The sequence below is a fragment of the Ammospiza nelsoni genome, chromosome 2, assembly GCF_027579445.1.
Source record: "Ammospiza nelsoni isolate bAmmNel1 chromosome 2, bAmmNel1.pri, whole genome shotgun sequence".
NCBI classification, from domain to species: domain Eukaryota; kingdom Metazoa; phylum Chordata; class Aves; order Passeriformes; family Passerellidae; genus Ammospiza; species Ammospiza nelsoni.
In genome coordinates this window covers 91,336,086-91,350,461 of record NC_080634.1, presented here as the reverse complement: position 1 = coordinate 91,350,461, position 14,376 = coordinate 91,336,086, and the positions used below count along the sequence as shown (strand labels likewise).

The following is a 14,376-nucleotide window of genomic DNA, read 5'->3' as shown; positions in this document are numbered from 1 at the left end:
ACATTTTTTTTGTGCCTATGTATACTTTTTCTTTCTTTTTGCTTCATCTAGTTTGACACTGTAATTGCAGAAGCGGCCAGCTTGATGTCCGGGAGCTGATCTCTCTGTACCCCTTCCTGTTGCCTACTTCCTCTTCATTTATCCGGTCTCATCCCCCTCTGCACGAGTACGCCGACCTCAACCAGCTGACCCAAGGGGACCAGGAGAAGATGACAAAATGCAAACGGTTCCTCATGAGTTACTTGAATGAAGTCCGCAGCACTGAGGTTGCAAATGGCTACAAGGAAGATATTGACACTGCTCTACTCAAACTGTATGCAGAGGCAAATCATGAGAGCCTGCTGGATCTCCTAGTTTCAGAGAACTTCTGTCTCTTAACAGATAGTGCTGCCTGGCTGGAAAAACACAAAAAGTAAGTGGATTTTTTTATTATTTTACCTTCTAGACCAGAGGGAAAATTGCCTTAGATGCTCTTGGCTTATTGAACAATATGTTTGAGTACTTGTAGTTCCTTTGCTTACACTTGTCCAAAAGACAATTCAGTCTGAATTAACATTGTTAGCATTTAAAAATATTGGTGAAAAGCTATTACTTGACAGTCTAAGGTAAAGGATATGCATTGTCTTATCCTGGTAAATGCAGAATTCTCCATGAAAGTTTCTGTATCCAACACAAAGAACTTGTACAAGTTTCAGAGAAAAAAGTTAAATGTTTGCCCTTGAGATATTGGGAGAGTGGAATGGCTGCAGTAGTTCTACACAGACAGAATGAAAAGATGCCCTAAAGGATGCACTACCTTAGGTAAAAGCTTTTAACCTCTTAGTGGCTTTAAAATTGTAGTTGCTTGTTTTGGGAAAGAGCTCTTACTTCTGAATTGCAAGCTTTCTATGTTCCACTGATTGACCAGAAAGAGGTTCCTTAAGATGACTGCAAATGACTTCAAACCGGAAATGCCAGCAGGCAGAGAATGAATCATTAAGCAGGAAACATTAGATAGTAAATGTGTAAAATACAAACTCCAACCTTAGGTGATATGTCTATTTTGGCTTTCATTTCTTTAGCTTTGAACTGTCTGGTGCAGTAGTAGCAACTATAGTGGTGAGGAAGAGTCTTTAATTGTGGTTATATTTGGGGTGATTTCATTTATTTCAGGTGTTTTGTTAAAACCTTTTGGTAAGTGCTGTTTGCAAGGCATACCTTTGCAGGTGTGAATTGAATGAATTCATGCATTCATTCATTCATTGAATGAATTTGCACTGTACAAAGTTCTTCTTTGTCTGACCTGACTCCATACCACAGTAAAGAAAAACGTTTCTAACAGTAAAACAGAATTTAAATAAACACATAATAAAATATGATTTAATAACAACTGATGAACTATTGGAGAAATAGTTCTTGGAGGTGTGTGTAATGTCTGTACATAAAATTGACAGAATGACATTGGGCACATACTTGGTGTAATTTGGATGGGGTATAGTAACTACAAACTGTCTTGGGGACAGGAATGATGGAGACACCCTTTTAGGGCAGGACTTCTCTCCTTTGATTCATAAAAACAGCCTACAGAATCTTGTTGAAGTATAGACAAGGCCATGTACATGACATTGAAAGCCATTATTTGTTGTCCTCTGTGCTAATAATCCATAATGAAATTAGTGGGAAAGTTCTAGCAATTTTAATATTATCTTCTGTTTCTTTACAGGTATTTTGCACTTGGTCTCCTGTATCACTACAACGGTCAGGATGCTGCAGCACTTCAGGTTAGAATAAAGCTTTTACTGTCACCTGAAAGCCATTCCAAAATACTATTTTAGCTCTGAGATAAAAATCTGAGGTCTTAATTTATCTGTTTGAAAAGTTGTGATGTGTGTTTATAAGAAACTTATGCTAAGATTTCCTTGAATAAAATAATATGTTGGATGTGAAAAGTCTGAAGAGCTTACTGAAGTTGACAGCTACTTAGATGCTTGTATGATCTTGTTAAAGCAAAACTGTACATACCAGATCATATGTTTATACTCCTAAAAGATGGACAAAAGTGCTAAAATAACCAAGAAATCACTTTAAAAGATAATTGTGGGACTTAAGCAGCGTGCCCTGTGCTGATTAATCTGTATACACACAGAAACGCAGCATTGTATTCTCGTGGCAGACATTGACAGCAGCTGAGGGTTTATTTGCTTACCTGGTGAGGAAGAGTGAACACATTCTGCAAGATATGTGGGTTTCAGATGGGTTAGTAATCCCTTTGGGGACCTTCCATCTGATGTCACTAATACTAGCAGTGGCCTGTACACTGCAGACTAAATAATTCTCTTCTTGCTATCTGCAAAATTCCATCCAGGGAAATTAGAATCTTCTTCATGTGTCTCAGACAATATCCAATATCTTAAGTTTGCCTTATTGTGCAGCTTTTTGAGCACATTAAACACAGTAACCCAATCAAATGCATTCAGGTCAGTTATATGAATAGTAATAATGGCCTAAAAAGAAAACAGGTAAGGGCAACAAAAACACATTTGTCATGTGCAAGAAATCTTGGAATTTCAAAAAACAAGGTTTATTGCTAAACTGGTCTGCTAGGTGTAGCACATTTTAATTCCAGTTATAATGTATATAAACATAATATCACATGGTACTTGTCATTCTTCAGTCAAAACAAAAGAAAAACAGAAAAACAGTTTTTCTTCTAAATTGCTTGTATAATTTGCTTTTTAACTTGCACACACAGAACACATGAAAAGTATACCATGTGTTGGAAAAAGGGACTTTTGATAAAAGCTTTCTTTACAATTAGTGTACCTCCTTTAATCACTCTCATAATGAGCCCACATGATATGGGGTCTGAGTTGGGTGAATATACCAGATGCAAGAGAAGGGTGTGGTGGCAAAAGTGAGTGAATAGCAATGTTCCTTGCAATTGGTGTTCTTGTCAACTCTTTCTAATTTGACAAGACTTGGACTTTAAGCCTTTTAATAGCTGACATAAATTTTGAGCACTTTAATCTGTGTGTTTTTGTTGCAGTTATGGGTGAAAATAGTTGATGGAGACATTCAAGATTCTACACGTTCAGATCTCTATGACTACATAGTAGACTTCCTTACATTCTGCTCAGACCAAGAGCTAGTGTGGAAGTACTCTGAATGGATTTTACAAAAAAATGAAGAGGTTTGTGCTTGATACACTTTTAACAGAATATCAGTATTTCCCTGCAGTGGTGTGTGAATTTTCTTTAATGTTGGTTTTTCTTGATAGCTGATTGGACCTTGTGCAGAATATTTAATGCCAGTTAAATAGTGATCATCAGAGAAACTTGGAGGTTTCTCTGTTCATCCAAGTCCCTCTATTAGCAAATGTAGTGCTAATTGCCTCTTCTTATTCTGAAAACAAAGTTTAGGGCATGAAAAATACAGCATGTCTTCTTCATATTGTGTCTTCTCCATATTGAGTAAGATAATTTTCAAATCTTAAAATAAATAAATAACCTGCGGGTCAGCTGTTGCTGCTGCCTGTTATTTTAAAGAGGATGGGTGGTATCTGTGTATACCCGGACATGGAATAAATAGCCTCCATTCAAGAAAAGATTTCATTGCTAGAAGAATTAACTTAATCTGCCAAAATAAAAAAAAAGTGTGATGTTTGGTGATGTATCAGACGTTCTGTGCTGTTGGAACTCATCACTGCCTGATTTATATCAATTTAAGCATAGCTATTTTGTGCAGCGGCACATTTCTAAGCTTTTGGTTTGGTAATTACAGAAGTCTTTTGCTCTGTCTATATCATGATGTGAAAAGATGTGGCTTAGAACATTCTGGTCTAATTTGAGCTATCCTGCTACAAAGGCTGAAGTCTCTTGTTCTGTTGTGCAAATCCATTCAGTATTTTTTGTGGATGTTGTGCCCAAGCCAAGGTTTATAGTCTGGACAGTGTATACACTGCAAAATGAGATATGCAGATAGGAGCGAGGGAGAACAAGATAAGCACAGGGTAGTGTAATCCTGTGGTGCTGAGCAAGGTTTTGTGTTTATCTTCCTGAACAATGTATTAACAATAGTGCTATTCCTTTTTCATTTTAAATATTAATTTAATTTAAAAAATAGTTGCCATTGAGTTCCTAAATGCAATAAACTCTTTCTAGGTTGGTGTACAGATTTTCACTAAAAGGCCTTTGGAAGAACAGGAGAAAAACAACATTAATCCAGATGATATCATCAGTTGCCTTAACAAATATCCTAAAGCACATGTCAAATATCTAGAACACCTAGTACTGGAAAGAAAAATACAGGTGAGTTCTGTGAGAGTGCTGAAAGTAGGTATAGGATTCAGAAAGCAGATTATGATCAACAAGGCAAAGAATAGGCAATGTCTGGAAGAAATAGGTGTAATATGAAGTCTTTCAAGTGTACTTAGAGTAGGGTAGGAGTATTTTCAAGATTAAAGTAAAAGATGAGGAGTGGATACCTTCAGTATTTGGAATTTTTCAGTGCTTGTGATAGCAAAACAATTGCTTATGTCCCCTCAGACTTAAGGGGTTACATCTGATTATTGCATCCTTCACTATTTCACTCACTTGATGAGGCTCAAATCTTCTTCTGGTAAGATCACAGAAAATGATCAGCAACAGGTTGATCCTACTGCACTGTGGCAGCAATATATTAAAATTACTGATTCAGTGTTTTACAAATGAGAATGTTTTATTCTGTCTTTCTAGAGTGATTTGAACAATTAACAATCAAATTAAATCATGCATCCCTCACTAGGATTCCAAACAACTCTTGATGCTGAATGCCCAAAAGAAGCATTCACAAGTCCTAAGTGACAGTGTATTACACTTTTGGGGGCTTTAGCTCAATACAAAAGCAGCCAAATGTTGTATTTGGATATGAAACATTTTAAGCACAGCAGAAGTTCTCTAACTCAGAAATAAAGCAAGGAAATGAGCACTGAAAAACTCTGCAGAGCTGATGGTCAGTGCATTAAATTCACATTCTTCAAAAGCACATCAGATCAGTGGTTTTCCCTTATTGGGGTTGCAGGGGTTGCAGGTGTGTTGCACCATGACTGATGAATGTACTTGTCTCTGATGTCATGGATATTTCCAAACAAACTTTTTGAGTTAAACACAGTGCCTTGTAAAATATTTGTGAAAATATTTTACAATTAAATCTACCTGCTAGTAAAAGCTGGGTTATAAATCAATTTGGTCTTTAAAAACTACTAGATTATTGTGAATGATTTAGTGAGAATGTTTAAAGCAGTCAAATCATCAGCTTGTTTTGATGAATATTGGATTGTGGATAACAGAAAAAGCACTGTGCCTTCAGAGTGCTTTTCTACCTCTGGTGGCTTTGTCAGATTTTATTGCAGAAATAGAAAAGGTCAAAGAACATACCTGAATATGAGGAATCCTGTATTTACAGTGTAGTTTGTGAGGCTGCTCTGAATTAAATTATCTCTCTGGACAAAAAACTTTGTAATTAATTCAAATTAAATTAGTTAAAACACGTTTGTATGTAATTAAGTAAATATTCATCACTGTTATTGCTGGGACCGAGATTTGTAAACTGAGCTAACATTGTTCTATTCATCTGTAGAAAGAGAAGTACCATACTCATCTAGCTGTCTTGTACTTGGAGGCAATACTTCAGCTAAAATCTGTGACCACAGATAATTGCACAGAAACAACTGAGCTGCTGTTGAAACTTCGCAGTCTGCTTCAGAAATCTGATCTTTATAGAATTCGCTTTATTTTAGGTAGGTTGCATGTTGTCTGTTGTAAATGCTGTATGTCATTCCCAGCTGGACACAAAATCATAGTACTTTCAAGGATAGAAAACTAAAAGATCTGAGGTTTCTCTGTGTTTTTATTTGATAGGCTGTATTTCTAACAAACACAGGTTAATTTAGAAAGCATGTGTGTTGGCATTTTCCTAGATTTCTATAGCTCCTATGGTATGTTTGCTGCTGCACCAGAGACAAAATACCAACTGGCCAGAAAAAATATCTGCAGTACAATTTTCTTAATAGTCACCTTCTTATATCTGCAGTACAATTTTCTTAACAGTCACCTTCTTATAAATGGTGAGCGTGGAACTTTTGCATGATGTGACATGGCAACCTTTTACAAATGAAAGACCTGCAACTTCATTTTTGAAGCAGCTTGCTTCTAGTGAATGGAAGTGAAACTTTAAGGAATTTAATTGCCAAGGACTTGTTACCCATAACCCTGAAACTCACTCTGGGGTTCATGTTAAATAAAAATATGAGCATCTTTTAAGGTGAAAAGTGCAACGTACATGTTACTGTTGGTATAAGGCGAGCAACAGTTGAGCTAAATATTTTCCTTGGTCAGTGCTTATAATGGTTAATCTTTAATGTTTTATCCACTGGAATGCAAACATACAATACAATTAAGCAAGCCAAGTGTTTAAATCTTCTCTGGTAAGGAGGATTATGGCTGAGAAATGAGGGAATAGTGGATGAAAGGGAAGTGGCTTGTTATTGAACTGAAAGATGTGAAATAATTTTTTTAAATTCAGTGGGAAAAAATCCAGTGTAACTGGAAATAAAAATTGCAACATTTATTGGAGTAGCAACTAAAATAATTTACCAAAGTTTAATGTTTCCTTGCCTTTTCAGGCAGCAAAATGTTATGTGATGGATACTGTACAAATGGAGCACAGTCATTGAAAGTCTTGGTTTTTTTCATCTTTTAGTCAGTTTTTAAACAAATTCTTCCAGCCAAGAGTTACAAAATGGATTATTCTCTTGAAATCCATGTGCTTCAAAATAATAGATTTCTTACGTGACAATACTTACATTACATGAAAGTGAGATCAGTGCAAGCTAGTGTGTTCCTTCCTGATAATCAAAAATTTTGGTGAGAAAAAACATTGTATTTCCATGCATTTTACACATTGTATTTTCCATGTATAGGCCTATGCCAAATCTTTATCACTTTTACAATAATTAGATTATTTTCTACTTTATTTTGAAATGCCAGATGAACTTGCCATTCTACCTGCCTATTCCTGACACTTAAACTTTAAACTGGACTAAGGGTTTGCAGTGTCCTTTTCTTAATGGGAAGTACTATTGGATTTTTATTGTCTTTTATGGAGTTTATTCTGTGATCTCCTATAATATTGGGAGAAGCAGAGGTCAAAAATATTGCAGCTTCATCTTACAGTTTATTGTACACGGTAGCAGTGTCTGCTAGAATTGAAAAGGTGTCAATGACCATGGTTGATCACCTGTTATTAAGTAATTTCTTTGTCCCATATTTTGTGGTGCTCTTTTGTTAGAGCTGTTTCCATGCATCTGAGCATTCCTGTGCTTACGAGCATCTGCCTTCTCTACAATTGCACTGGGCTGGGAGAGGGAGCGCTTGTCTCCTCCACTGAGCAAATATTGCCTTGTTTCTCATTTAACAGACAAAATCCAGGGCACAGACCTTCATATGGAGAGTGCAATTTTATATGGGAAACTAGAAGAGCACGAGAAGGCTTTGCATATCCTTGTCCATGAGTTGAAGGACTTCCATGCTGCTGAGGAGTACTGTGTGTGGAACTCTGAGGGCAGAGACTCGCAGTACAGGCGGAGGCTGTTCCACCTGCTGCTGTCGGTGTATCTGACGCCGGGCGCCTCGGACTGCGCGCTCGTCATGGCCGCCGTGGATCTCCTCAATAACCACGCCGCCGAATTCGACGCGGGCCTGGTTTTGCAGGTGGTGCCTGACAGCTGGTCAGTGCAGCTCCTCTCCCCGTTCCTGGCTGGGGCAGTGAGGCAAAGCATTCACACAAAAAGAATGACTCAGGTGGCACTTGGGTTAGCACAAGCTGAAAACTTAATCTACAAGCACGAGAAGGTAGGTTACTGGGGTGTTTTTAAATAAAAGCATTTTGGAACTTTACAGTTGAGTCCTTTGATATACAGTTATCAAAAGCAGTTTGAAGAATTAGTACAAAAGCTGTCTTTATGTCTTTGGCATTTATTAGTTTTGGTTTTTTTTTTTGCCATGACTACTAGATTCAAAATTAATTGTATGTTTTCTCTGTAAAACAAAAGGGAAAGTAGGGCCCTTGGAACAGGAATAACCTTGGTGAGCTTCAGGGATGAATATGAAGTGTGTCTGGGATTTGCAGATTAACAAAGTTCTTGCAGAAACTTTAACAAGTGTCAGTTAGCATTTCTTTCACTAAGAGGGATTGTCAGAATTTCCAGTTCAATTTTTTACAGTGTTATCTGTCAAAATTTGTTTTAAAAAATTATCCAGCACTTAGTATTAATTGAAGCTTATTAGTAGATTTTGTTAATGGTAAATTCAGTTGTAAAGCTTTCTTCTATTCCTAGTTAGGCCAGTGTTGCTTAGAGTTCACAGCAGATTCTTAAAATTGTTTTTGTTTTATCCATTTGGTATAGTTGCAATTATGCTCCATCATTTCCCTTCCTTTCTTGTTAGATTCACATTTGGAATTTTTCCCCCCTCTCTTTTAGGTTAAGCAAAAAGGAGCCCCGATTCTTCTTTCAGACAAAAAGGTTTGTCAGGTGTGCCAAAATCCTTTCTGCGAGCCTGTGTTTGTCAGATACCCCAATGGGAGCATGGCCCACACGCACTGTGCTGCAAACAGACATCTCAATTCCAATGTGACTCCTCACTCTCCCAGCTCCAGCAATCAGACTTGAAATATTCCCACAGTTCCCATGACTTGTACCCCATTGAAAGTGGGCTGGAAAGAAAAAAGTGCAGCTACTTTATGTATAAATCAAAGTGGACAGCTAGTTTTTGGGTTAATGGGAAGACTTCCAGTAAATATAAAATACTGCTACTTCTTTTTGATTCCTAATGAATGTAGATAGAAAATTCACTACCACACATGGAGAGGTGCAAATATGGGCTCTTCTGTGAATAGGAGTAAACACTTAAGGGAAAAGGAGCCTTTTCTTCACAGTGAGGATGAATGTTACGGAGTGAAGGCAAACAGTCATTTTAAGAATTGTCACTTTGCACTGACTGTGGTGTTGATAAATTTGTGGAGGGGAAGATGACATTTATTGGAGTTGGAATTCTTGAAGAGTGATGGGACAAGATTGGCATTGTGCAGCTTACTATGAAGACAGAGATGTGCATCGATTTTAGTGCTTGCTGCAGCATGTCTTCTTTTGGGCTGGATTATCTTCCACAGGATCACATTCTCAACTTCAATTTTTTTGCTCTACAAAATGTTGGCTTTTGATGCACTTTTTAGTACCTCCCTCCCATCCACCTTCTATATGGGATTTAAATGTAAGCACTGTTCTGTTAGGTTTCTGCTCCTGCAGGTACTGTAATGTACTAAGTGGAAACCAATAACCTCAATCACACAGATGAGCTTGGAAGAAAAAAGAAAGAAAGTTTGTCTGGTCAGACTGTAGTCACTTTTATATGGGGAAAGAGGCCCTGACTTTAATACTGATTTATTTATTAATATGCAAATATGCTGTACATACAGTTGAATAAATTGATCTTATAATTCTAGCATTTTTTTGGAGGATTAAGATGTAGCTGATACATAAATGTACAGATGATGTGCTAAGTGTTTGCTATAACATAACTTAGGCAGGTTGGAACTCCACAAAAATAGGTTTTAGTGCTTATGGATGACTTTGTGCAATCAAAACCACAGAGAGAAGGTATAAAATTGTAAGAAATCTACAAAAGTGCACTACAGGGGTAGTGGGTTTTTATATTCTACTAAATATTCTGTGAACTAAAATTTTTCAAATAACACAAACCCTTTACTTAACTGCCCTCATATGTATTCACATTGCTATTTAACAATTTTAAAGTGGATTTAAAAGATGTGGCTTCCCCTAAGATAGGTTAAAAAATGACAACTTTAAATAAACTTAAGTACTGCAAACTGAAAGCATTTCTTTGAATTCTGTAAAGCTCTAATAAATACCAGGCCTACTGACCCCCATGCAGCTGAGTCAGAATGGCTGCTCCCTATTTCAGAATTTCAAAGCAGTGGAGGCTTTCAGCAAAATGGAGCATCTGCTTGGTTCTTTCTAGAATCACAGAATAAGCTGAGTTGGAAGGGATGCAATGGGATCATGGAGTCCAGGTCCTGGCCCCACACAGGACACCTGGAGTCACACCATGTCCCTCAGGGTTGTCCTGATGCAGCCTCCTTGTACAGAAAGGCTGGCTTAGGAAGCTGCTTGCCACCTCCAGTGCTGCCTCCAAGAAGGGGCAGCCAGACCTCATCCAGGGGAAGAAGATGATCTCTTCTCACAGAAACAGGCACTGGTTTGGGGTGAAAAGGACCTTAAAGATCATCTATTCCATAGGCAGTGATACCTTCCACTAGACCAGGTTCTTCAAAGCCTCATCCAGCCTGGCCTTGCACACTTCCAAGGATGAGTTGTCCACAACTTCCCTGAGCAACCTGTGCCTGAGCCTCACCACCCTCACAGTAAAGAATTTCTTGCTGATATCTGATCTAAATTTGCCCTCCTTCAGCTTAAGGCCATTCCCCTTTGCCCGATCACTCCATGTATCTGTACGGAGTCCCTCTTCAGCTCCCTTGCTGCCTCCCTTCGGGTTCTGGAAGGTGCTGTATGGTCTTCCAAGAGCTTCTCTCGGGCTGAACAGCCCCAGCTCTCAGCCTGTGATCATCACTGAGGCCTTACTCTCAACTCCTTCCAACAGTTCAACATCTTCCTTGTATTGTGGGTCCCAGAGCTGTGCTCGAGGTGTGGAGTATTTTGCTTTAAAGCAAAAAGCCTTTGAATCTTTCTCCTAATTTTGAAATTAGGAAAGTATAACAGTTGGGCTGAGTTTTATTTATTTTTGAATGCGTCAGTAAGGAATTTTGTAGTGCTTTGTACTAAGACATGCAAGTCACATTTAGTGAGAGGCACTTCAAAAGAAGTCAGGTGGGCATTTCTGACTCGGTTCTGGCATGAGTGATTCTGCTGTGGCACTGCTACAAGCAGAGTCTCTATCTTGTAGTCGTGGCTTTTGAACATTGTGTATACAACTGGCAGTAATGGTATAGAAAAATTTGTAGTTCCCTGTCCCCAAAATACTTGCTGAAAAGAGTGGAAATGATTTTTACAAAGACCCTACAAACCTTTTGTGGACACTAGCATGCATTTCTAAGAAATACTTTCTTTTGCTGCCAGCATCCTAAGAATTCTGGGTTTTTTCTGTTTACTAAGGAGGTACTAAAACAGACTCCTCTCCATGATTTAGAGTCATTTTAGCCACTTAGTAGTGATAAGTTACTGCTGCAATGGAATAAAAACATACCATTCCAGACCTCAGGAAAGTTCTCAGTTGCTATTGCAAGAAAATGTCTATAAAAGATTAAATAATTCTTTATTAATAGTCAATATCTTTTGGCAGATATGTACTTTGGCTAAAATGCAGCAAAACCAATAATTGTACGTACAGAACAAATGCAGAAATCAGAATAATTAAATCCAGCATTTTTGCAATCAAAAGTGTGATTAATATTAAAGTTGGGGGCATGTAGTTCTTTGAAACCCAGTCTCCTGAAAATGTGGACTGGAAAAATTGCTACATTGTTACCTGTTGCTTTGTTAAATTTTATACTAGAACTCATTTGAGTGAATTAACGTGGAAATCCCATGGTAACTAAAGGAAAAAGCAAAGAAAGCCAGTGTGGGGCTGAGGCAGAGCAAGAGCTCAGCAGGGAGGTGGCAGGTGGACAATGCTCTTCCTGTGTGTGTCCAGCACGTGAGCAACTGGGAATATTCCCAACCACAGGAGATGTCAGCCCACATCAGAGTGCTGTGTGGTGCTCTGGGCTTTGTCACCAGGAAATTTATGAGAGGTCTGCATTCAAATTTCCTTAGGTGGGACAACTGAACACCCCTTGGGTAAGAGAGCTTCATCTGGGGAACCTGAGTACAGTCCTTTTGTTTTGGCACTGTCAGTTTGGTGATTCTTGGTTTATGTACCTTGAAATTCTGGGCCAGCATTGCCACTCAGGTAAGTTATGGCTGCAGCAGCACAGAGGGAGTGAGCAGGGAAGGAACCAGATTTGGGTATTAATTACTGACTGCATTTGTGAAGAAGGAGAGGCAGGAAAGAGGAATATTTCTCTGATCATTCTTCTAGCTTGGAAACAAATGCTTTTTGGGAGTTAAAGCTTGATGTGATCTTTTTATCTCCAGCTAGGGAATGTGGAATCTGAGACCTGCCATTGGGGAATGGAGATTCTGCTAGAATATTTATCCTTAATTTAGCTGTTGTAAAATTATTTGAAATTCATCTCCCTCACTTTTTCCAATGAGTCTCCTCCCACTTTGTATGCATCAAAACCAAAACAGTAGTGGAGATTTTTTTAATGTGACACTGTGACTGTGATTCAGGACATAATAAATGAGATTACTCTCTCACACTGATGCCTCTGCGGATATCAAGACATATTTTTCTAACATGGAACCTTCAGTTACTGAAATATTGCAGCTCTGACTTTTTTTCAGCCATTCACTGCTACAGATGATGGTACATACAAAAAGCACTTAAACTTTCCTCTACACTTTCATATCTCCACACTTCCTCGTGTAAAAATTACCTATGATGTGTGTATGTGCAGTTTTTCTCTCTTTCAGTCAATAAGAGGAAAAATCCTAATTAAAAAAAATGCTCAGAATCTGGCATTCTGCTCAAAATAAGATTCATGGCTGTATATTTGTATATTCATGAGAAAGAATTCAGTTACATCTTCATTTCTTTTGTGTTAGTGGATAAGTTGTCACATTGAGATCAGTATTCCTGTAATATTGTCGAAGGCAGGGGAAAAGGAGCCTTTGGGGTTTGTTACACAGAGCACACCAGGGATTGCTATGAACTTGTTCAGGCAGCCCATCCCAAGCTGGCTCAGGTGTGCACAGGAGTCCAGGTTACAGTGAGAACTTCTCTCTTTGCTCCCCTTGCTCCCAGTCCCCAGAAACTTTCCAGCCTTTGTTACCTGATTAATGTCACTCTGCTAGCACTTAACTGACAGGGGAACAAATCTTGAGAGGGCTGGGGGACTCCTGAGCAGTTCTATCTTCAGTAAAATGTCACTTTATTACTCAGCCCCATGAAGCCCTAGTGATGTGAGCTGTGGAAAGGTGGTGGTAGGGATGGAGTGTGAGTGTTTTCTGAGAACTTTATTACATGTTTAAACACACAAGCATTATCCTGACTGCTGAGTCTTTATAACAACATCCGTTCTTCACAGGACTCCTATCCTGAATGACATTAAAAATATTTTGTTTTAAACAGTTCTATCAAGAAGTAATTTTTTATTTTATAACTCTTCCTGGTTTGCTGCAGTCTCTATTCAGCATGGCTCTAAGTGTTTTATTAACATCCTGCTGTTCAGAACAGGCAGCAGCTAATACATTTTCATTGTGAGCTCTCTTCCTATTGCCTATATTAGCTAATTAATTTTTCTCTTGCTGTACAACACTTTGGGGCTTATGCCTTGTGAACACTGGTAGTTAAATGTGCTGCTACTTTGTAAGGAAAAAGAAGAAAAGTTAATAACATTCTGTAATGTATGATTGATTTCTAAATTGAAGTTCCCCTGCAGTAAATTTGTTCAGATGGAAGTTTGTACCATTAAGGCTTTTGGACTTAGTGGTTATAATGGTGAACATACACAGCAGTATGTGGAATGTACAAATGTATAAATATGTCGATTTTTAACAAAATAAAATCTTTTAATTACATTTGTCATAGATTCTTAGATACACAAACCCTGGAATGTGAATGTCCACGTGAAGGGAGAAGATTACCTATTGATGAATAGAGGATTCATTGGGGTGACTGACAGAGGGGTCAGATCCCTGACACATGGAAGCGAGGCTGGTGCTTACATACTCTGCAGAAGGCAGAGGTGCTGGTGTGCCTCATCTTCCTCCTCACTGCTCTGGACTAATGGCCCAGGCTTCAGGCCCAAGGACCAGCTGCTGCCCAGTGCCACCACAGTGGCACTGTAGGACAGGGAAGCCCCAGGAAAGGAGGGATGTGAGGGCTGGTAAAGAGTCTGTGGTAAGCCAAGGAAGCTGGTGTGATCCCTAAGGGGAGTGAGAGGGGAATGCAAAGGAGAAGTGCAGAAAAGGAGTGTTCAGGGCATGCAGGTGTGCCTGGTTCAGCTGCTCTCCAGCCCCACTCTGCCACGCAGCACAGGCACTGGCAAGGCTGCAGGCATCCCCTGGATGCTGAGGGCAGGTTGTGTGCACAGCTTAACTGGGGATCCAGAGGGGCTAAAATTCAACACAGAGCTTCGGGGAAGGGGTCTTGCTTTGAAATTCAGATCTGGAATCCCTTGGCAACATTTCTACAGCCCTATCAGGTAAAGTTTGTTCCT

At 38.8% G+C, this 14,376-nt stretch overlaps 1 protein-coding gene across 1 annotated transcript in view; it reads left to right on the top strand.

Annotated features, from left to right (window-relative positions):
* TGFBRAP1 (transforming growth factor beta receptor associated protein 1) overlaps positions 1-13,733 on the top strand; it is a 36,660-nt gene extending 22,927 nt beyond the window's left edge. The window contains exons 6-12 of the mRNA XM_059466039.1: positions 71-412; positions 1,703-1,760; positions 3,026-3,169; positions 4,140-4,286; positions 5,596-5,755; positions 7,435-7,868; positions 8,498-13,733. Coding sequence (XP_059322022.1) covers positions 71-412; positions 1,703-1,760; positions 3,026-3,169; positions 4,140-4,286; positions 5,596-5,755; positions 7,435-7,868; positions 8,498-8,686 — 1,474 coding nt within the window. The 3' untranslated portion in view covers positions 8,687-13,733. The remainder of the gene's footprint in view (positions 1-70; positions 413-1,702; positions 1,761-3,025; positions 3,170-4,139; positions 4,287-5,595; positions 5,756-7,434; positions 7,869-8,497) is intronic.
* The last annotated feature ends 643 nt before the right edge of the window (positions 13,734-14,376 follow it).